The sequence below is a fragment of the Trichomonas vaginalis genome, chromosome V (assembly GCF_026262505.1).
Source record: "Trichomonas vaginalis G3 chromosome V, whole genome shotgun sequence".
NCBI lineage: Eukaryota > Parabasalia > Trichomonadida > Trichomonadidae > Trichomonas > Trichomonas vaginalis.
Window position 1 is genome coordinate 14,788,087 of NC_067207.1, and position 21,161 is coordinate 14,809,247.

Below are 21,161 nucleotides of genomic sequence, written 5' to 3' on the forward strand. Positions count from 1 at the left end.
AAATTTTGTAAAAGTGACATCTATTTATGGAGGAAAAAGAAGAATTCCCAATTCCTCCACCAATTGCTTACTTCATACAAGATGGTGTCTTCATATGCTTGGTGTACGTTGCATTATATACATTTTTCACATATTATGGTCACTATTTTTCATTTCTCAAAAGATTTACTCAAGAGAAGCAAAAGAAATCCGATTTGTTAGTTAAGGGTGATCCAAGTAGTGACGACTATGAAGAAGAAATTGAAGTTCCAATAATTACAGATAATATCGAACCTGAAATTCAATTTTAGTTGTTTGGTTGTATAGTATTGCTTTTGTTATATCAATTATTACAATGCTACAGAAAATTTAGAAATAATTAATTTATAATTTTGTACTTGTTTGTAAATATGAATGTTTATGAATTTGAATCTTGTAACCTATATATGTGTTAATAATTTATCTTGTGAATTTTATTGTTTTCATGAATTTCATGAATACCTGTGTGTTTATCTATTGAAATTCAAGTCAGCTTTTGAAAAGCATTTGACTTCCTTGTTTGTGATTAAATTCCGAATGAACAATGATCTCTTACTATGCATTCCCTGATGTAATTTTACGTTCAAAAGTAGATTTCATCATAATCTTGAAAGAAATAGTTTAAATTATTGAAAAAATAAAAAATTTACAAATGGATCTCTTATTTGTCAATTATTAGATTTTTATTATCTTTTGTATACAATTTTATAAAGGTATAATACAGTATTTTAGCACCCACTACAATTATAAATCATGTTTATAATTTCAAAATTTCTTGCTTTTTCTAATTTTTATATCAAATTTATACTTTTTCAATTTTGTGATTTTTTCTGCGAATTTGAACTTGGAAATTAAGGGACAGAATAGCAATGTCTGTGGTTAAATATATGACTATACTCGTTTAATTACATAAATGAATATTGTTTTTCTTTTTTGGTGTATATGCAATTCTATATTTGGTGACAAGAAAGTATTTTTACAATAAAAATTCAAACAACCAATTCTGATGATTATAATACATCGTTTTTGAAGAATTATGAAATGATATTCCTATTCTTCATATGTTAGCTGTATAAATCAATAGAAATATTAAAAAATGCTCGCACACAAATTAAGATAAATCAATTTTTTAAATTGATTTCAAAGATGATTGATGAAAAAAAATCATTTGATTTTTTTAGTGAGCTGTCCAGTATGGTCTTATCATAGGATAAGGATATCTCGCATTAGCTTCAGCTTCTTGTCCAAAAATGGAGTGATAGAGTCCTTTTGCACCGGAAACAATTCCTTGAGCAGCAGCAGATGCAGCGGCCTTCTTTCCGATTTCTGAGACAACAGGGCGGATTAATGGCCAAATTGGGAAGTTGTCATCATCGTCATCTTCTTCTCCATTGAAGTGATAGAGAGGGTATGGGTAAAATCTATTGGATTCAGCTTCTTGTCCAAAGATGGAGTGATAGATTCCTTTTGCTCCTTCAACGATTCCTTAAGCAGCAGCAGACTTAAGAGCTTCCTTTCCAATTGTTGTAACAGCAGGGCGAATTATTGGCCAAATTGGGAAGTTGTCATCATCGTCATCTTCTTCTCCATTGAAGTGATAGAGAGGGTATGGGTAAAATCTATTGGATTCAGCTTCTTGTCCAAAGAAGTGATGATAGATGCCCTTTGCTCCTTCAACGATTCCTTGAGCAGCAGCAGACTTAAGAGCTTCCTTTCCAATTGTTGTAACAGCAGGGCGAATTATTGGCCAAATTGGGAAGTTGTCATCATCGTCATCTTCTTCTCCATTGAAGTGATAGAGAGGGTATGGGTAAAATCTATTGGATTCAGCTTCTTGTCCAAAGATGGAGTGATAGAGTCCTTTTGCACCGGAAACAATTCCTTGAGCAGCAGCAGATGCAGCGGCCTTCTTTCCGATTTCTGAGACAACAGGGCGGATTAATGGCCAAATTGGGAAGTTGTCATCATCGTCATCTTCTTCTCCATTGAAGTGATAATGTGGTGGGTGAACTGGTTTTATTGTGCCATATGATATGTATTGTGGACGTCTGACAATTGAACGATGCAGTGTTCTAGACGAGGCAAGAAAAGCCAAAGCTAGCATTATAAAAAATGATATTTTTGAAAGATTATCAAATTTTTATCAATTGTCTGTCAGTTCTGACATTTGATTTTAACATATCCTAAGGATAATTATATATTATCATTTGTCAACTCTTTATACCTGATCACTTATAATTTTGAATGATGGCAAATTGTCAGATCTATTCAAAAATATTTTTGATCGATATTCAATTCGAAATTCTGAAAAATATTCAATTCTGCAAGCTATTATAAAAATGATTAACACATGTAATAATTTATTTTAATCATATTTGATCTTTTCAATAGAAATTTGGCTTTAAATTTAATCGAGTATTTATATATATTCGCAGTGAAGTGAAAATATCTTCTCAAGATCATTGGTTTTCGAAATATTTATATTCGCTGTCAGATTTATAAGAGAATCATTGAGTTTGATGAAGTCCAACTAGATAACCATTGGGCATACTAAGTTATATATTAATTTGGTCAGAGATTTTTTATTTGAGGAAATTAAAATGATTGAATGATTTTTTCCAATATTTTATTTTATTTCTATGAACTACATGTGCATCACAGGCTAATTTCAAGAAACAATATTTAAAGAGGGGGTGATCAAAAATTTTAGGTTCTGTTAATGTTTAGAAGTGTTACACCTCCTCTTCCAAGTAAAGATCACATTGATCAATGCGAACGTCTTATCAAAAAGCATAATGACACATTATTGACAATGTCTAGCGATATTCAAGAATATTTTTCAAAAGCATTACTACAATTCGCAAAAAGTTCTCCAAAAGAACTTCATCCCATATATAATGGATTTATTAAATCGGGAGTTAAATTTGCAAGCTCATTCGTTGGATTTTTAAAGAAATTATCTCCACAATTAGCCACAATTTCAGATCTCGAAAATAAATATGCAGTTCTATCAGATAGATTCTCTGAATATCAAAATGATATTAAAAGTGTTAGAGATGAAGAAACTCCAGAGAATATCGAGAAAGAGAAGAAAGATCTACTCGCATTTGTTGAACAATTCCAGAAGTTTAATACAGATTCAAATGTATTTTTACCATGTTTCTTAATGTTATATATTTCTTGCTGTACACAGTTGTCCCAGGATACAACTGCCTTTCTTAATGAAATTAATAGCTTAATAAAAAGCTATAAACCTATCGAAAAATCAAAAGAGGAAAAAGAAGTTGAAGATTTGATCGCAAAACTCGAAACTGAACTGCAACAATACAATGAAAAACAGGCACAACTACAACAACAAGCTATTACAGCAAACCAAACTCAAAAAGTTCAAGAAAATCCTGAAAAATAATTTTATAATTTTACTATTAGTAAAAAATATTGTTATAACTATCATATTCAAAACAATTATTTCGAGATAGCTATTTTTTATTAATAAAAAACAAACAAAAAATAAAATAATTAAATTAATCGAAGTTTCCTGTTGCAGAATCCGTAAACAGGCTTTCAAAAGTAAATGTATACTTAGGGCTTGGCTTTTCCTTTCTCAATTCATCTCTAGGGACAACTGGTCCGAGATCTTCCAATTTAACTCCGGCTGGAAGCTGAAGGGGCGAACATCTCTCAGCTATACTTCTCAGCAATGGCGAAGGAATGATCCTCTTGCGCTCAATGCCAGAAATAAGAGCTTTCGCCGTTGTAATAAATCCTAATATGATTGTAAAAGCAGTTGTGAAGTTACTTGATAGACAATCAAACACTTTTTGTATTTCTTTAATGTGATTGACCAATATATCAAGCTTTGCATCAGTATATTCGTCAGCAGTTTCAATAATTAAGTTAAACAACATCGCGTCGAACTGATGGCAGCAGTCAATGACAACACCTTGGACAATGACCTCTGGGATGTTGAAAGATTTGGATAATTGTGAAAAAATTCGAATTGATTGAGTAACATTCGACAAAGATTCACGATCCAAGGCATCAAACCCATCACCCATGATCGCAAGAACGAGATGGGACATAAGAGTAGTAATTAAAAACGAAACAATGTTCATAATAATTTGTTGGATATGATCTAATACAATTTGATGGGCTTTCGTGTAATCGGCACACGTATCTGATAGTAAAAGTCCGTAATTGATGGCGGTTGCGAAGATTCCGAAAATTGATGGAATTGAGTGGTCTTTTGACAATGCGAAGTTAATTGTATCGTAAAATGGCTTATGGATATATTCAAATACCTCAGGAGTTATCATGGGATTCTCCATGATGTGATATTCTTGTATGACGCTGATTAAATCTTTTGAATAATCTTTTTGACGGGATTGAGGTGTAACTAAGCAATTAAAGCATTGTACAGCAAATGCTGTTAAACATTGATCGAAGTTTATCTGTGCAATTAATGGTTTTTGCGCATTTATTAAATTTATTTGTTTTTCATCAGCAGCATCAAGGAAAGTAATGCTTTCAGCCGCTGGCTTTTCTTGTGGAGCTTCTTCCTCAGCTTTTTTATCTTGTACTTCTTGTATTCTTTGTTGATAAAATTTTTGAATTTGTTTTCTGTTGCTTTTCTTTCTGGAACTGCTCTCAGAATGTTTTACTGGCTTTGCTTTCTTCATTGCGATCTCTTTCGTGAACGAAGAAAGCGTCATATGGCCTTGAAGTCCATTTGCATTTAAATGATGAAAAGAATTGTCAAAAACAATCGTATCTGCTGTAGATGTATCTAAGCCTTGCGTTTCATCTAAATCTGGAGCGGTTGATGACATCGATTCAACTTCTTCAATAATTGGCTTTACGGATCGAATTGTAACGAAACTGAAGTAGGATTGTGGTTTTCCATTAGGGAATTCATCAATTGGTAATACGCAAAGTCTGAAATTAAGCTGAGCAGTTCCGAATTTGTTTGTTTGGAAATTTGAAGTTTGGCGCGCTGTAGATCGCGGGTCTGTTAGATTTGCAATGTCCATACGAACTTTCGAAATGCAGTTTTGTCCTTGATTTTTATCTAATGAAAATATTTCAATGTCAAGAATCTTTTTTTCGAGTTTGTGGCCTTCTTTTTGGTACAGAGTGATAGGAATGATAAACTCACAATCAAACTGTGCGACTAAGTTTGCATCTAACATCGAATAGTTTGTTTCTGAGTTGAATGCAACTCTTTCGAAGATTCCGCTCTTTCTAACGCGTGCGACACGAATGAAAACAGGAAATTTGATGTCTTTCTCAAACTTGATGCTTTCAATATGAAGAATACAATAACATTTTAACGATTGAACTTTGCTTTTACTCATTTTTTATAATTTTTTTATTCAAAAGTTTACATAAAAAAAAAAGAGTTTGATACCAAAGAAAGGAATGGTTGTGTATCGACAGAGGGTCTTTGCGAGATCCGGAAAAAAGTCCTAAACAGCAAGTCGTTTCTAATATAGACGAACAATCAATTAAATCTGTTATATTAATTGTACGCATACTCAAAGTCTGGGATGGCGTAGTGAGTAATGTTTCAACACTTTCAACATTGCAAATTGAGCATAGGTCGGATGTTTCTTTTGAAGATGTAAATGTGTTAAATATATATATATTGCGCATTTTTTATTCTAAGGCAATTAACATGGTGTTTCACAAACGCTTTGCAGTTGCATTTTACTATTGAATCAGAATTACCATAAATATTACTAAATGAAACAAGATATAATAAAATTTGAGAATCTGGTTTTAACGCATTCAATATTGTCCCTGTGAAGTATATAAATTGAACACTTTTAAAATAATAATTTTTGTTCGATAGCTCGGTTAAATCAGATACAAACATATTTTCTTTAAAAAATGTTATACTCTTCATCAAAATACCGGGACCATGTTTCGTTTATTTTGTGTGAGTCGGGATTTTGCTGATGAATTCCTTGTAATGACCTGAATATTAGAGCTGAAAACATTTTAAATATTTTTTTTTAATTTCAATTTTATATTTTATCAATTGTATAACATCTTGAAGCCTAGACTTTAATTTAATAATAGAAAATTAAAATTTTTCAATAGTTTTCAATTTTGTAAATATTTCTTTGAATTACCGACTGTAAATATTTATCAACGAACCGATTGATATTCATAGAAAATAAATCATTTCTTTAATAACCAACATTTACACAAGATTTATTTCAATTTTCTCATTTTTTTTAATTAATTTTTTTTAAATATTGGTCAAATTTTTAAAATAGTTCAGATGAACCCAAAAATCAAATAAAAATATTATATGTAATTTAATTTAATTGTGAATCTCCCAAATATTTTTAATTACATACAATACAATTTACTATATACACATAATACATTAAATATACAAACAAATTTAATCAGTTATTCAGAATTTCCTCAGGAATTGCAAGGCTATTGAGAGAAGCAAGTTCTAATAATCCATTCAAGTTTCGATCAACGTTAGCTTGAATACTACTGATATCAATGCTACTCTGTTCGAGTTGAATTTCTTTCAACTCTTTGAGCTCTTTTTTAACCTGACTATACTTGGCATTTAGCTTTGAAATCTGCCGCTTTTTATGTTCAATTGATGACATATAACTACTCTTGGTTTTAAAGTATCCATTCTTGAGTTCATCGATTTGGTTGATTAATTGATACTTATGGTTTCTTAGACTATTTTCTAAGATGGAATATGAATCTCCTTGATCATCTGGTTTAGCTGAAATGACTTCTGGAATAGATATTTCCGATTCATCAGGTTGTGGTTGAAAATTCTGTATTAGGCTTTGATTCATATGCTCAATTTCTTGTGAAACAGATTTAATCGATTGAGATAAAGAATTGATTTCATTTTCAACAGAAATCTTTTTGGAATCTAAGATGCTGAGCTGTTCATTAAAATATTTGATGTTATTATTAACATTATCTACCAATGTTGCATATTTTGCTTGGAAATCGCCTTTGCTTGAAACTACACGCTGTCTTTTTTCTGAAGCAGATTTTTCAAGTTGCGAAATTGATTTTTCAAGACTTGAAATGCGCTCTTTCATTTCAGCAATATCATTATTCACATAATTTAAGCCAAGAACTTCTAATCGCCATTTTGCATTATAAGATTTAGAAATTTCCTGCAATAATTGTGATGTTGGCTTTTTCTCATCATATTCTTTATCAATATGAGCAAGCTCTGACTTCAAATTATCATATTTAGCTTGAAGCAAAGATATTTGGAGAGGAAGATTTTCAAGGCTACTAACTTGAACTGAAGATATGTTTATTGGATCAATTGGTATATTAGACAAATCTATGGTATCTTCTATAATCTTTGTATCGCTTGCAAAGTTTTCACGCTTTGTAATTTCGTTGGAAATTTGTCTTTCAAGTGTAACTTGCTTTTCTATAAGAGATTTACAATCTCGTTCTTCCTCAACAAGCGCATTTATTAAATCTATTGATTGCTTATTCAGTAGAGAATAGTTGATTTGCGATTTGAATAATTGTAATTCATTATTTGAAACAAGTTTTTGGGCTTGATTCACCTTTTGTTCTTGAAGAATACGAAAACGCTGTTTTAATCCATGAATTTCGGCTATGATTTCGATTTTGCGATCTTTGAATTGAGGAGTATAGAGTAAATCTGATGTTTGGTTCAATTGTTTAGTTTCTTTTCGAGGAGTAGGCTCGCTTATAATTTCAGATATTGATTCTTCATAATCTTCCTCCTCTCCAATCGAATCCATTTTACAAATAAACGTACAGTTCTCCTGAGAATTAATATTGACTTAATAAATTGATGTAATGATAAGTAATAGGCCTAAAAATGATAAATATAATAAACTCGGGCATTTATGTAATTCCAATAGCCAAAATTGTTTTGATTCATTTCATTGTATGTATTATTTGGATGAAAATCAACACTATTATAGTACACTGTTAGATTCTGAGCGAACGATTGCTTAGATTGAAATAATTGAATGAAAATTAATATGTGGATAAAATATTCATACATTAAGTCATAAATGCTTCAAGCAAGAATCAAAATGCCTATTTATTACTTTAGCGTAATGCGTTTCACCATGAAATCAATTTCATAGGAAATACCAATGGTCTTATTCAACTTTTGAGAATAGATTATAGGTAATTTATGTAATCTTGTCATGATTTGATATGCTATGAATGAAAAAATGTTGAGCTCAATTTTTGAAAAAGTGACTAATGATGGAAAAGCGAGTTCGATTTTTTTACCCAACAGCAAAAATTTCGAGCGAAACAAGTATAAAGCCGCTTTCCCATTATGACAAGAATACCGACATTTATAAAACCCTTCATAAAAAAACAATCGAATCTATTTTACAACAAACATCTTTGAATTGCGATATATATGAACAAAGAATGAGGGAATACATAATGTCACAAATAATGTTTTCTACAAATAGCGAGAACAATGATGATTTTAATGTACTTTCAGTACAAAAAGAAGCATTTTCGAAAATTCCACCCAACGTTTGTGTAGAACTAGGAACAGAATACTTTACGATTTATAATCCAGCAAATAAAAAATCAATTGCATATGAATATAACGAAAACTTAAAACCAATATTGGATTGCTTAGAAACAGAACAAATATCACTACCATTTTATGCAATTATGTTCAATTTAGAGTGCAATCCTATATCAAGCGGAACAATTTTGTGCAATATCACAGATTATAGAACTGATCCACAGATTGAAAAGATCAGTTTACTTACAATAAGTCAAGAGCTTATAAATACATATACTTCTGGTTCAGAATATCCTCCTGAAACAGAACAAGATTTATATCTTTCAATATATCCAGAAATATGTACTGATCCATCTCCTGATGTGGCTAGGGTTATGTCAACAATAGATTCACGTCAAAAAATGTGGGTTAGAGAACAAATTCCAAATCAACCTCCAGATTTCCTTCCTCAACATAAATTAGAGGCGAAACCTATCGAAAAACATTACGCTCCTATTGATGTTGCAAGACAGGTTGCTATCCCAGAGTCTCTACAAATGGCGTTTAGTAGATTGGGTTCTATTCAATCTATATTAAATAAATGTGTTTAAATATATTATTAAAAATTCATGTATGAATTATCTCAATATCTTTTATTTCAAATCAATGAAATTACAACATAATATTCCGATATTCAAAAAAATATCCAAATAATATAAAGTCAAATACATATGTACTATCAAATATCTCCCATTCTCATTCTGATTGATAAGGTTTTCTGAGATTTTGCATTCAAAAATCTAAATTGAAGCAACACCCTCTGAAATATAGTATCTGTTCATTTCGAATACTAAGAATGTAATGATAGACATATACTTACTGTTCATGAAATTTGAAAATTTCATGAATTTCATTGGATAAATTCATGATTCCTTGATAAAATAAATGATCATATGATGAATATTTTAAATGCCTTGTAAATTTTAATTTTCCAACGAGGAAACATATTTCAAAAAAGTGACAATGCTCTTCATCCCACATGATTCAACTGTAGTTGAACATGTTTTCAAATTAGTTGAACAGTTCGATGAGAGCGGTAAGTATCCAGAGATACTTGAAAATGAAGCCTTGGAAATATTAGAATGTGTTCTAGATTTAGGAATTTATTCCTTATTAGAGCATATACTGCCTTTAATTTCACAAAACCTCAAAGATGTACCAGAAAATGTTATATACAAAATCCCTGTATACATTATACCAAAATTAGTTGAAGAAATTCCGTTGGCCAGATTAGATCCAGACTTAGTTATCAGATATTTCGGATATGAAGTACTTCTATCTAAAGTACAACTATTATATCACACACTCAACTTATTAAATCCGTTTTTTGATATATATGATTACAATGAAACGAATCCATTAGCGAAATTAGCCAATAATCTCATTAGAATATCACCGAGATTCTCACAATCAGACTTTGTACGCAACAACTGCACTATTATCGAGTCAAAGAATTACGATTTTTACGTTAATTTTCCAAAACTTAAAGTTTTATATTTACACAGTGTAGATGTTGGCGATTCAATTGAGCCATTCTTAAATCCATCGATAATCAAGCTTTCTATCGTCAAATGCCACTTAAAACCATTACATGTTGAACAATTAATCAGATACATCCCTTATTCGAAGGTAGAATACATTTCTTTACGCGACAACAGGATCGGTGCCAAAGGCTGTAGCATGCTATCCGATTTTATTAAGAATCAGGGACTTTTTAACCTCCGTTATTTAGATATCGGACTAAACTCAATAGGTGGCACCGGAATCCACCAAATGATCGAAGTAATATGCAAATCACCACTCAAAGCCATTGCTTTCGATGGAAATTTCTTTGCTCCGTGTGCAAATGAAATTTCACACATTCCTTTAGTGATTTGTCCCTATATTTCGATCAGAGCACTTCATTGGGATGATGCGACAGTCTCAAATATTCAATTGGCCATGCAAGAACCATACACGAGATGGTGGGATTTGTCCGCCCAAGTCATCCACAAAAATTCTGATCCAGATTTATCAGGAAAAATGGCCGAACAGCTGTTTACGAAGATGGCACCGGAAATAGAGCATCTTATATTTGCAAACCATCATTTGACCAATATGAATTTGTCTTGTTTCATGGAAATGAAACTAAAAACATTGGTTTTGGCAAATTCTGGTTTGGATTATCCTTCTTTACAAAAAGTGACATATATCGTTTTGAAATTAGAATATTTTGACATTTCTTATAACCAGATGACCTTCACATCCCCATCATTTCTCATCCAATGTGCTGAATCGAAGACCCTTAAATTCCTTTCTTTGACAAACAATACAATTCCTGATACTTTTGGTGAAATGTTTTTCATCAATTTAAGTCAAAGTCAGAGCCAAATTAAAACACTCAGAATATCAGAATGCGGGCTCTCGAAACGCTCTACCTATGGCTTAATCACTTTGCTGTCTGCTGGTAACATGGAGTTCGATGAACTCGATGTTTCTGTGAACCAAATGTTTCATAACACAAAAGATGAAATTTTGGCAAGTGGTCAGACAAAAGTGACAAAATTTATGATCGGAGGAAATTTGACAGATAACCATTCTAAGCATTTAGTTGAAACTATCAAAGCATGCAAAGATATTCAGTATTTGGATGCTGATTATATCAATTTTAATTTGGTCAGAGAAATTTCGGATTATTTACCAAATTTGTTTACTTTGAGAACAAGTTATGTAAAGATACAGGACATAAAAGTTGTTATAGATGTTCTCAGGAAGACAAAAACAAGAGTTTTGTACGCTCAAAATAGTTTTAAGACAAAAACTTTTTCATTGTTGATGCAATCGTGGTCTGAAGTTCCAATGCTTCTTGAAATTCATGTGGAATCAAGACTTAAAGATAATATGTCCAAACAATTCAATATTGTGTTTGAAGATCTTAAATAAATTATTTGTTTTTTATTTTTACTATAAAATATATAACCTTTTTATTAGATTCAGTGAACATATAAACATATAATGCGTTTTTAATTAGATAATATGAAAATCAATAAAAATAATAAAAAAATTATGAATAATCTTTTGTCTATGATGCACATAAAGACACATATGCACCTATAATAGATGCCATTCATAATATTTTTTATTCTTTAATAAGATCATCAAATAAGTCTTGATCTCAATCTCAATGGATACATATTATAAAGATCTTGTAGAGAAATTTCAAAAATCTGATCCAATCAATCAAGGATACGATGAAAATTTCATAAATCAAGCAAGATTTAAAGATGATTTTATTAAATTTATAGGAGAGACGGACCCATATTGCTTGGATACTGATGCATTTTATAGAATAAGACTCTTTGGTATTCCATCTAATCTAGAGTTTGATATTAGTTATAAATTAGTTTTATATCTCACACATCTTTTCTTGCACGAAGATCAATATATTAGAACAGAAGCAATGAGCATGTGGTTGTCTCTTGTAATCAATGATGCACAAGTTTTTAATGAAATTAAAACAGAATCATACCAAACTTTAAAACAGCTATCAAATATTGATGATATTATTACTTTAGATAGAATGTTCTACTTAATTCAATGTGTTTCATCATATAATTCATCAAATTTTAATATTTTCTCAAAAAATCAATTGGTCACAATGAGTGAACAATATCCTCAATTGAAACCACTTATTTTAAATTATATAGTTTCAAATCTCACAAATGAAACAGAAATCATTCAATTAGAAATCGATTTAATCAATGATTTAATTGCTGAAAACACAGAATGTTGCATAGATCCTTTGTGCAACCTAGTGAATAACAATTTTGAGGTGATTTCAAGTCTAATATTTGAAAATTTTCATATTCTTTTTGCACATTTAGAAGATCATCCAAATAACATTCTACAGATCATATGGAGGATGCTTGAAAAAACAGAACACTTTGAATTTTTGATTCAATTTTTAGAACCTCTGTTAAATTTTGTCTTTTCTTCACACTCATTACTAGGAGTATCAATTTTGCATAAAGTATTCCTTTTGTCATATAGATCTACACTAATATCAAGTGATTTCTACTTTCATTTTGTAAAATCTCTTAGTGATGATAGTTATCCATTCGACTTTAAAGAACACTGCTTTCTATGCTTAATGGATATTATCCAAACAGAATTCTTTGATGTTGAAACAAACATTCAGATTTTCTTTGAAACCTTCAACAACTTCTATGAATCTCAGAATTTACGATTGATTGAAAAGGCTTTTTACACAGGTAATCTCTTATTTATACGTGCTCAAAAGGAATCAAAGCAGGATATATTTCTATTGACACTTGAAAATTATCATTTTAATTTAGCTGAATTGTTCGATGATTTAAAAGAGTCTGTATCAGAAGATACATATTTACTTATGCAACAATTTCAAGAATCATTGAAGATCCTCTCAGAATAAATACTTGTTTTGAATAGTTTACTTTTTTTTTTGCATAAGACGAAGAATGTTGCTATATTTCTCATTGAAGGCTAATCCTCAAGCTTTGTAACCTTTGCATATGTTACATGCCAATGGCTTAACCAAATGATATGCCATTTATTTATAATTTCCCTTTCTAAGAAGCAGAATGAATAAAAGAATAAACCATTGATATTTAGGTTTTTCGAAAAAGTGACAAATATATAAAATAGATATTTTGAACATTATTATCAGGAAAAAAATGAATTTGGATCAAGGCTGTTCATCAAATAAAGATTATGAGACATCAGTTACTTATATTTTGTGAAATTCATTATTAATATTAATTAATTATTGGTTTGTGACAGCATTTATTATTATTGAATTGGATAAAAAGTAGTAAATTATTTTCAAATGACTTCTAAATACGTCTTTTAATGTAATGACGGCTTGGCCGAGTGGTTAAGGCGCGGGATTGCTAATCCCGTGGATTTATCCGCGTGGGTTCGAATCCCATGGTCGTCGTTAATTTTTCTTTTTTATTATCAATAACCATTGACTTCAACCAAAGAATCTTCCATATTGATTTAATCACCTATTCTGGTACTATCAAAGGTCTATTACTGTATTTTTGAATCATTACGATAATTCAATTTTTTCATCATACAATAAATAGTGGTGATCAAAAATAACATCTCTATTGGAAAATATAGGCAAAACTATATTGGTCTGAATATAATTTAAACTCTATATTTATTATTTACAAAAAGAAAATGATAGAAAATCAATAATTGTAGTAGTTACTTCACTCAATCTTGAAGTGCTTTTCGAAAGCGGATACAATTGAACCGCATTGAGTAATTGGATCAAGCGGATATTTTGAAAAACAGACTTTCTCGGAATCAAGCATATCAGGCTGTCTAGATAACTCAATAACGCAAGGATTGAAAACAATTGTCGAAGGATCAACAACTTTTTCTGAAGTTGGATGAACTGCGTATTTTATTTTTGGTAATTGAGGTAATTCTTTTTTAAGAGTAAGTACACGTATATTATCAACTTTAACTTCAAGGCCATTTAGGCAATTTGTTAATAAATTGATGAATTCTGCAAGTGAAGCAGGAACAAGAAGCATTGGAGAGACTTCGACATATGTAGTTTTGCATTTTAGGAATATTCTTAATTTATTGTATTGATTCAGGCTTGTTGAATTTAAAAAGTATAAAATTCTATGAGCAAAGTCTAATTGAGGTGTTGGAATAATACCATATCCAAGGGCAACATCTACTTCTTTCATATCTATTAGAAAATAGAGAACTGGTGATGACATTCTGCAAAAAATGTCTTATCTATAATTTCTATCGTTCTGACATTTTTTTTTCTTCTAAAAATCCTTGGTACGAGAGCATTAAATCTTCATCGGAGATTTCTATTTAGAGCGCGTTAGACCACAAAGAACTCGCCAACAGCATCCAAATTCAAAGATCTCCCTATTAAACTCGATTTTTTTTAATTTTGTTTTAAATATTCAAAAATGCACATATTTAAGTCAAGCATATTAGATATTGACGAACTTATCCACTGTCAAAAGAAGAACCATCCCATTTTGATAAGATTTAATGATTATATTAAAATCGATCAAACAAATTGTATGCATTTCCTTTTGAGTAAAACACTTAAATTAATTGTTAAATGATGTTTGAAATCTATGTTCATAATTCGATTGATGATTGGAATAGATACTTCAATGATCCACCAACAGTCACAAATTCTGATGGATCAAGACAGTTCCGGAAAACAGATCCAAGTGGAAAATATTTTGTTACAGACTGTATATTCGGAGACTTAAAGATGACATGTGTCTCTGTGAATTCAGTAGGTCCGAACTATTTAGGAGTCAGTGAAACAGAATTTAATAAATGCAGTGCAGATAATCACTGTCCATGCACTGTTTTTCGAAATGGACCATTTTTCCAATATCGAGTTACAGGAAAAGATTGCTCAGTGACAACCGCAACAGGTAATGGAATTCACACATCAGTTAATGTTAGAGAGAATAGTAATGATCTAAATCTCATTGAAGAATCATCAATTTCAGGTTATTCAAGTGAAACATCAGGCTCTGTTATTAGCAATTGGTTCGGGAACGTTTCATTTGTTTCAATCAATGAAAGCAACTGCAAAACAAATAAAAATGTCGGATATGATATCAAGAATGATATTTCAGGAACATCAAACATCAAATTTTGTCAATTCATATCTAATAAAGCAGTTGAAAAATGCTATTATCACTATATTTCAAAACATTCCATTCAATGTAGCAATTATGTCAACAGTTCTTATTCCTGGAGTAATTTATTTAGGTACCTCGAATGCCATTTTAGTTATGCATAATTCTATTATGAAAGATAACTCAGGAAAGGCTTTATTATGCTCATATGAATATGATACGAATATTGTTGCTGACAGATGCACAATTGATAATCCAAAAATTGAAATGATATCGGCAGGAAGTGGCAAAGTCCAACTAATGAATCAGAATATCATTACACTGTGCAATTATGCAGAATTCAAATATAAAACTATTTTTGTTGTCAAATTCTGCAAATGTAGCAACTATAACATTATTTATTTATTCGCTTTCTTAAATACAACATAAATGTTATTTTAAGCTTATACCCAAATAGAACTTTTTTTTGGTGAAACTTCCCTTAACGTAGCACGTTTTTCTGGGTCCAGGAAATTTGACGAGCCTTAGCGGTTTAAGTTTCAATTTTTGAAGGGTGTGTTTGATTTTGATAAGAGAACGATATAAAACCGATTGTAAATTTTGTAGACTATTCAAAATTCCCCAAAAATTCATCATTTGCAATATTTCAAATATAAGTTTTTCTATGGACAACTGTTTTAAATAATACCCAAGACCCTCAAGAAAATGTGGGACCCAAAAAAATATGCAACGTTAAAATAAAACTATTTTACATTACAGAAATTATATAATTCTCGGTGGATTCTTCGTAGTTCCTTCTGATTTGTAAAACAATGTTCCACATAAATTAAACCTTATTCTTATAACATTATATTTTCTTCTCAATTTTCAGAACATCATTCAATAACTAGTTCGTGTTTCTAGTCACCAGAATTTATTGTTACCAATTTTTCGAAACACGGGTTCTTCATTAGTTTCTTATCCACTAGTATATGAATTTTCCACCCCGAATCAAATTGAAGAATTTCAGCTACCGAACGGAACATGGTTGATGAAGATTTGGGGAGCTCAAGGCGGCTCCTTCAATTCAAGCGCCGGACATGGTGCATATTCAGAAGCCATATTGAAACTAGATTCTCTCACCACACTTTATACATATGTTGGAGAACAAGGAAAATGTGGTGGAAGAAACATAAATACAATTCCGTTCCAAGGCGGCCAAAATAAGATAGGTAAACTAGGTCGTCAATCTTGTACTGGTGGCTCTGCTACCTTTGTATCGAGAGATCCACACGGAAGAAACATTCTCCTGATATCAGGTGCAGGAGGTGGATCTGGATTCAATAGCAAAGAGTTTTTTGGCGGCGTAGGTGGTCCTTTTGCCGGAGATGCACTTGGTGATGCCGATGAAATTCCACCAGAAGATGCCAAAAAGGTCAGAGGGCAAAGGTGCAACAATGTCTAAGCCTGGAGAAGGCGGTATCTACGTTGGAACATTTTCTTTTGCCGCTACGAATGCATCAAGAGGAGATTATTTGAAAGGTGGCGATGCAAGTTGCAGCTCTGATGCGTCGGCAGGCGGTGGGGGAAGTGGTTATTTCGGCGGCGGCGGAGGTGCAGATCTAGCGGGTGGTGGTGGCGGAAGCAGCTACGCATCACCAGATCTGTACAACATCGTTTTGCTCGGTGGTGATAAAACATTTAAATCACCAAACGGAGATGTAGTCACAGGCAACATCGGAAATGGCTTCATCCGCATTGAACTATCTAATCCCTTCACCCTTGAGAAGAACACGATTTCCTGCAAAGGCACCATCGCATGCAATAGTTTTATTATCTACTCTATTCAACTTTTCACCATGGGCATGACCTCTCTCATGCTTGCATGAATAAACAGCTTAAACATTTATTATCATGTAAATACAATTATTCTAAATTTCATTAAGTTTCAATTTCCAGCGTATGAAGTTGATTGAAGCTTTATATCAATATATTGTGAATTTTATTATCCAAAACAATATTTGCATTTAAAAGGCAAACAAAAGTATACTTGAATTCTAGAAGTTTATTTCATTTTCCTGACTTCTCCTGCTGCATGATGATATTCTTGTTGATATCATTGAATAAATGCTTGGATGTACATTGGGATGCTTGATACATTGAACCTATGGAAATATCATTGAATAATTATATAGAAGTTTTATTATTTAAATTCCCAGCATTGGATTGGGTGTACATTGGGATGCTTCATACATTGATTGCAAGAAATACACCTAACTGGTTTTCCTTCCATCAAATGTTGAACCATAAATTGATCAGCAATTGTAGGACGACCAAACGAAAGGAGATCTGCACCTCTTTCGATTGCCTTTAGCATTCTTGACTTCGTTCTGATACGGTCAACAATTGAAATCTTAGCATTAGTTCCTTTTCTTAATATTGGCAAGGCTTCTACATTCCATCCATTCTTAAGATTAATGAACTTTGTTGGATCAATTAAATCTTTAGCAATAAAGAGTCCATAAGAGTACTCAAAAAGATCAACATCTTTAAGGGATCCACTAATCTTTGCGGCATCTTCTGGTTTGTTTCCTCCCTTAACACTGTCATCAGCATTAATTTTGGCGGCGATAATGAAGTCTTTGCCACACTCACGGCGAATCCCTTCGACAATCTCTTGAACCATACGGATTCTGTTCTTAAAACTTCCACCATAGAGGTCATCCCTTGTATTTGTAACTGGCGAAAGATATTGAGAGAGTAAATATCCATGAGCAGCGTGCAATTCAATACCATCTGCACCAACATTTTGAGCTCTCTTTGCAGCAGAGATAAAAAGTTCAATTGCTTCAGAAATATCCGATGTTGTCATAAATTTGTCATCTTTCTGAATATTACGACAATCTGCAATCTGCATTAATGTCTTTGAGCCTTTTGAATGAATGTAGTCAATGGTGTCACGCCATCCTTCAGCATGGGCATCGGTATGCAAGCAAGCTTGATCACGAACTCCTGTAGTTTTTGAATGTGTTGCAAAGTATCCAAGTGTGATGAGTCCCATCTTTCCATCTGCAAGATCTCTATAAAATTTTTGATATTTTGGAATTGCAAATCCATTTGAATCACAATCATGCATATATGTTGGCGATTTCATAAATCTGTTTGGTATGATGCATTTATTTATCTTAACAGGAGTAAACAATTTGTCCATAATCCTAATAAGGAAATGAAAAGTGAAATGTTTCGAAATTCAGAACATTCACCTTCAGAAAAATTGTGAATTAAGAAGAGACAGAAAGTTTGTGATTCTTTTGTAATTACAAATCCAAATGAAATTTTATCAAAATAAATCCACCATCAAAAATTCTGTTTTAAATTCAATGAAAATTTACGATGTCGATTATTTTTCATTCAATTTAAAATATCATTATGGGCGATCAAATTAGATGCCATTATGCAAATGATTTTTTCGGTTATTCGTTTAAAAATTGAAAGAATATTTTAATGTATTTTTAAGTGTTTTTTTGATGCGAATTGGAGACATTGTTTGTGTGAAAATGGGTTTATCTTATGCATACATTTCCCCCATTTAATTATTTTAAGCAATTAACATATTTTTCTGGTAAATTCTATTTTCAAAAATTTTTGAACTTTAGTAATTAGTTGTGAAGAATTGCAATTTTGGTATTTCAGACACCCTCATATAGAATATCCCTTTTTTTGAATAAATATGTTTATTAATTTTAATTTTATTTTGAAATTTCGATAGAAAATTCAATTTTTATATAAATAATAAAAAGATACATTATGTAGAAACAAAGTCATCTGGATTAAATACAAATCCAAGTCCAATCGTGTATGATTTCGCTTTGTGGTTGAGAGTTCCACAAATTTCGAAATTCATGTTATCAGAAACTTTGTAAGAGTATAATGAGCTGATCAACTTATCAGAAACATTGGTTTGTACTTTAGAGCGACCAAGTTCAACAGTTGAAGCAATTGTAAGATAAGGTAACAAAGCTGTCGAAATTGCGTATGAAATACCAAAATTCCAGTTCTTTAGCTTTCTAATATACTGTAAAGCAACAAATGAAACATCTTCTTTGACAAAAGATAGCGATAATACTCTTTTCTCGTTTTCATTGCGAACAAAAGTAGAAAGAGAGTAAACTCCTTGCTGTCTTAATGACTTTATGTACTGAACACCAAGCATTAAATCTGGTCTACCAATTGTTGTTGAAATTTGCATCGAATTAACTAAAGAGAAGTTGTAAAACTTGAAGTCATTAGCTTGTACATCAATTAATTTTTGTGCGGCACCGCTTATTTGGATGACAGGATGAATGTATTTACCAAGATATGAAAATTTAATCGCAGGACTGAGCATACCATCGCCAATTTGGAATCTGCTCATGATGTTAACCTTAGGAATTTGTTTAAAATAGAGAGAAAATGATGAATTTTGGTTACCAAGTGTAAGAAGATAAATATTTTTGTTGATTGTCTTTTTAAAGGTTGTGTATGCAACTGCTGTTTGATTTTGAATTGAGTTATACTGTCCGTTTGGTCCAGGAACAATACTAATTTTTAATGGTCGGAAAGAAACATAAGAATGGAAGTATGCGTCATTTCCTAAATTATAGCTTGCTTCTAATTTAAGTCCTGGATAGTACGGTAGTTCTAAAATAGCATTATCACGGGATGTAACTTGAGAAAAAGATTCAAGAATCATTTTTTGTCACTTTTTTGAGTTATAATAACCCAGACACAACTTTAGCGAAGTATGGAAATATCCAAACAAGATAAGAATACATAAGTGCGACACTGAACAGATGGGAATATATATTACCTCTAAAACCATTAGGAATGCAATATTTGAATAATTTGAATTTCATATCTAATGAAAAATCTTGCATAAACACACACTTTAATTTGAAAACTATTATATACATAAAAATTCATTACATTGCTTCTTCATTTATACGACTCATCATTGATTTTTGCCATATAGCTATTTTTGGGATTTAAATGATGAAACATACTTTAAAATTTGATGAATTATCTTTTTGCATTAAGTAATTTGCAAAAGATATATTCTTGCCTGATTTCATGAGATATTCTAGATATCTACTTTGATTTATAAATCAAGCAATTGAAATTTTGGATCCTATTGTAATTGAGTTCAAGATTTTCATTAAGTGAATAAATCATCCTTCAATTGTTACGATCAATTTGATTGAAGGTTTACAATGTTTCCGAAACTTCTTATATGAGTGAACCGGAATACAATTAAGAGAAATATGATATTGGTTAATGATGTTGTCATTTTTTCTCTTATCCGTTTTTTTTATCCAAAAAAATTTTAGAAATTTTATCAAGATTTTTATTGAATGTCGAAACGAAATCCACCACCTGGTGATCCCGGGCTGAAGGAACTCCAGGCAATCTTTAATGAAGTAACTAGAAATCCTACTCAATCGCAACAAAACCAAAAAGGAGTCGCTTTCGACTTACAAGACAATGATAATCAGGATGATGTACCTTTATTTTTAAAGGACATGACTCCAAAGGAAAGCGATAGTTTCCTATATACAAATTCTACCGGTATTTCGCCGCTTCTTTATAAGCAAACTAATAACGATTATGGTAATTGGTTAAAAAATCTTAAAAGTCCGCATCTATTCCCAGTTAATGAAGAAACAACTCCAAATCAGCAATCTAAGGGTACTACTTCAAGAAATCCAAATTCAGTTTTTGCTTCTCCGCTTTTATCTGCACGATCAGGTCTAAACTCAGCAAGAAAGTTAAAACGACAATATTCACAGTCATATCAGCCAAAGAAAATCGAACAAACACCTGAATTAATTCGACAAGCAGAGTCAGAATTACAAAAAGAACCTACAAAATTACAGAATACACCATCC

General features: G+C 31.4%; 13 protein-coding genes and 1 non-coding gene across 14 annotated transcripts; 8 read left to right on the forward strand and 6 right to left on the reverse strand.

Moving 5' to 3' along the window:
- Window positions 1-26: 26 nt before the first annotated feature.
- On the forward strand, window positions 27-290 carry TVAGG3_0337430 (uncharacterized protein; the record flags this gene model as incomplete). The annotated part of the gene is made up of 1 exon (XM_001324145.1): window positions 27-290. One exon carries the CDS (start codon window positions 27-29, stop codon window positions 288-290), a length of 264 nt encoding a protein of 87 aa, XP_001324180.1.
- Window positions 291-1,140: 850 nt separating this feature from the next.
- TVAGG3_0337440 (uncharacterized protein) lies at window positions 1,141-2,122 on the reverse strand (the record flags this gene model as incomplete). Its single annotated transcript, XM_001324144.1, has 1 exon — window positions 1,505-2,122. One exon carries the CDS (start codon window positions 2,120-2,122, stop codon window positions 1,505-1,507), a length of 618 nt encoding a protein of 205 aa, XP_001324179.1.
- Window positions 2,123-2,709: 587 nt separating this feature from the next.
- Window positions 2,710-3,467, forward strand: TVAGG3_0337450 (uncharacterized protein; the record flags this gene model as incomplete). Its single annotated transcript, XM_001324143.1, has 1 exon — window positions 2,738-3,427. One exon carries the CDS (start codon window positions 2,738-2,740, stop codon window positions 3,425-3,427), a length of 690 nt encoding a protein of 229 aa, XP_001324178.1.
- A 22-nt stretch (window positions 3,468-3,489) lies between these two features.
- TVAGG3_0337460 (N-terminal C2 in EEIG1 and EHBP1 proteins family) lies at window positions 3,490-6,007 on the reverse strand (the record flags this gene model as incomplete). The annotated part of the gene is made up of 1 exon (XM_001324142.1): window positions 3,543-5,372. One exon carries the CDS (start codon window positions 5,370-5,372, stop codon window positions 3,543-3,545), a length of 1,830 nt encoding a protein of 609 aa, XP_001324177.1.
- A 351-nt stretch (window positions 6,008-6,358) lies between these two features.
- Window positions 6,359-7,799, reverse strand: TVAGG3_0337470 (uncharacterized protein; the record flags this gene model as incomplete). The annotated part of the gene is made up of 1 exon (XM_001324141.1): window positions 6,435-7,799. One exon carries the CDS (start codon window positions 7,797-7,799, stop codon window positions 6,435-6,437), a length of 1,365 nt encoding a protein of 454 aa, XP_001324176.1.
- Window positions 7,800-8,277: 478 nt separating this feature from the next.
- On the forward strand, window positions 8,278-9,164 carry TVAGG3_0337480 (uncharacterized protein; the record flags this gene model as incomplete). Its single annotated transcript, XM_001324140.1, has 1 exon — window positions 8,278-9,150. One exon carries the CDS (start codon window positions 8,278-8,280, stop codon window positions 9,148-9,150), a length of 873 nt encoding a protein of 290 aa, XP_001324175.1.
- A 398-nt stretch (window positions 9,165-9,562) lies between these two features.
- On the forward strand, window positions 9,563-11,550 carry TVAGG3_0337490 (uncharacterized protein; the record flags this gene model as incomplete). The annotated part of the gene is made up of 1 exon (XM_001324139.1): window positions 9,563-11,521. The coding sequence occupies one exon, from the start codon at window positions 9,563-9,565 to the stop codon at window positions 11,519-11,521; it is 1,959 nt and encodes a 652-aa protein (XP_001324174.1).
- Window positions 11,551-13,472: 1,922 nt separating this feature from the next.
- On the forward strand, window positions 13,473-13,553 carry TVAGG3_0337500. The gene has a single exon. It is a non-coding gene; the product is annotated as a tRNA-Ser (tRNA).
- Window positions 13,554-13,779: 226 nt separating this feature from the next.
- On the reverse strand, window positions 13,780-14,379 carry TVAGG3_0337510 (alpha/beta knot family; the record flags this gene model as incomplete). The annotated part of the gene is made up of 1 exon (XM_001324138.1): window positions 13,834-14,358. One exon carries the CDS (start codon window positions 14,356-14,358, stop codon window positions 13,834-13,836), a length of 525 nt encoding a protein of 174 aa, XP_001324173.1.
- Window positions 14,380-14,413: 34 nt separating this feature from the next.
- Window positions 14,414-15,422, forward strand: TVAGG3_0337520 (uncharacterized protein; the record flags this gene model as incomplete). The annotated part of the gene is made up of 1 exon (XM_001324137.2): window positions 14,721-15,422. The coding sequence occupies one exon, from the start codon at window positions 14,721-14,723 to the stop codon at window positions 15,420-15,422; it is 702 nt and encodes a 233-aa protein (XP_001324172.1).
- Window positions 15,423-16,694: 1,272 nt separating this feature from the next.
- Window positions 16,695-17,126, forward strand: TVAGG3_0337530 (glycine-rich protein family; the record flags this gene model as incomplete). Its single annotated transcript, XM_001324136.1, has 1 exon — window positions 16,695-17,126. The coding sequence occupies one exon, from the start codon at window positions 16,695-16,697 to the stop codon at window positions 17,124-17,126; it is 432 nt and encodes a 143-aa protein (XP_001324171.1).
- A 314-nt stretch (window positions 17,127-17,440) lies between these two features.
- On the reverse strand, window positions 17,441-18,448 carry TVAGG3_0337540 (FMN binding; the record flags this gene model as incomplete). Its single annotated transcript, XM_001324135.1, has 1 exon — window positions 17,441-18,448. One exon carries the CDS (start codon window positions 18,446-18,448, stop codon window positions 17,441-17,443), a length of 1,008 nt encoding a protein of 335 aa, XP_001324170.1.
- A 549-nt stretch (window positions 18,449-18,997) lies between these two features.
- TVAGG3_0337550 (porin domain-containing protein) lies at window positions 18,998-19,969 on the reverse strand (the record flags this gene model as incomplete). Its single annotated transcript, XM_001324134.1, has 1 exon — window positions 19,043-19,969. One exon carries the CDS (start codon window positions 19,967-19,969, stop codon window positions 19,043-19,045), a length of 927 nt encoding a protein of 308 aa, XP_001324169.1.
- Window positions 19,970-20,627: 658 nt separating this feature from the next.
- On the forward strand, window positions 20,628-21,097 carry TVAGG3_0337560 (uncharacterized protein; the record flags this gene model as incomplete). Its single annotated transcript, XM_001324133.2, has 1 exon — window positions 20,628-21,097. A coding segment is annotated over one exon (470 nt), but the record flags the coding sequence as incomplete, so codon positions are not given.
- Between the last annotated feature and the right edge of the window lie 64 nt (window positions 21,098-21,161).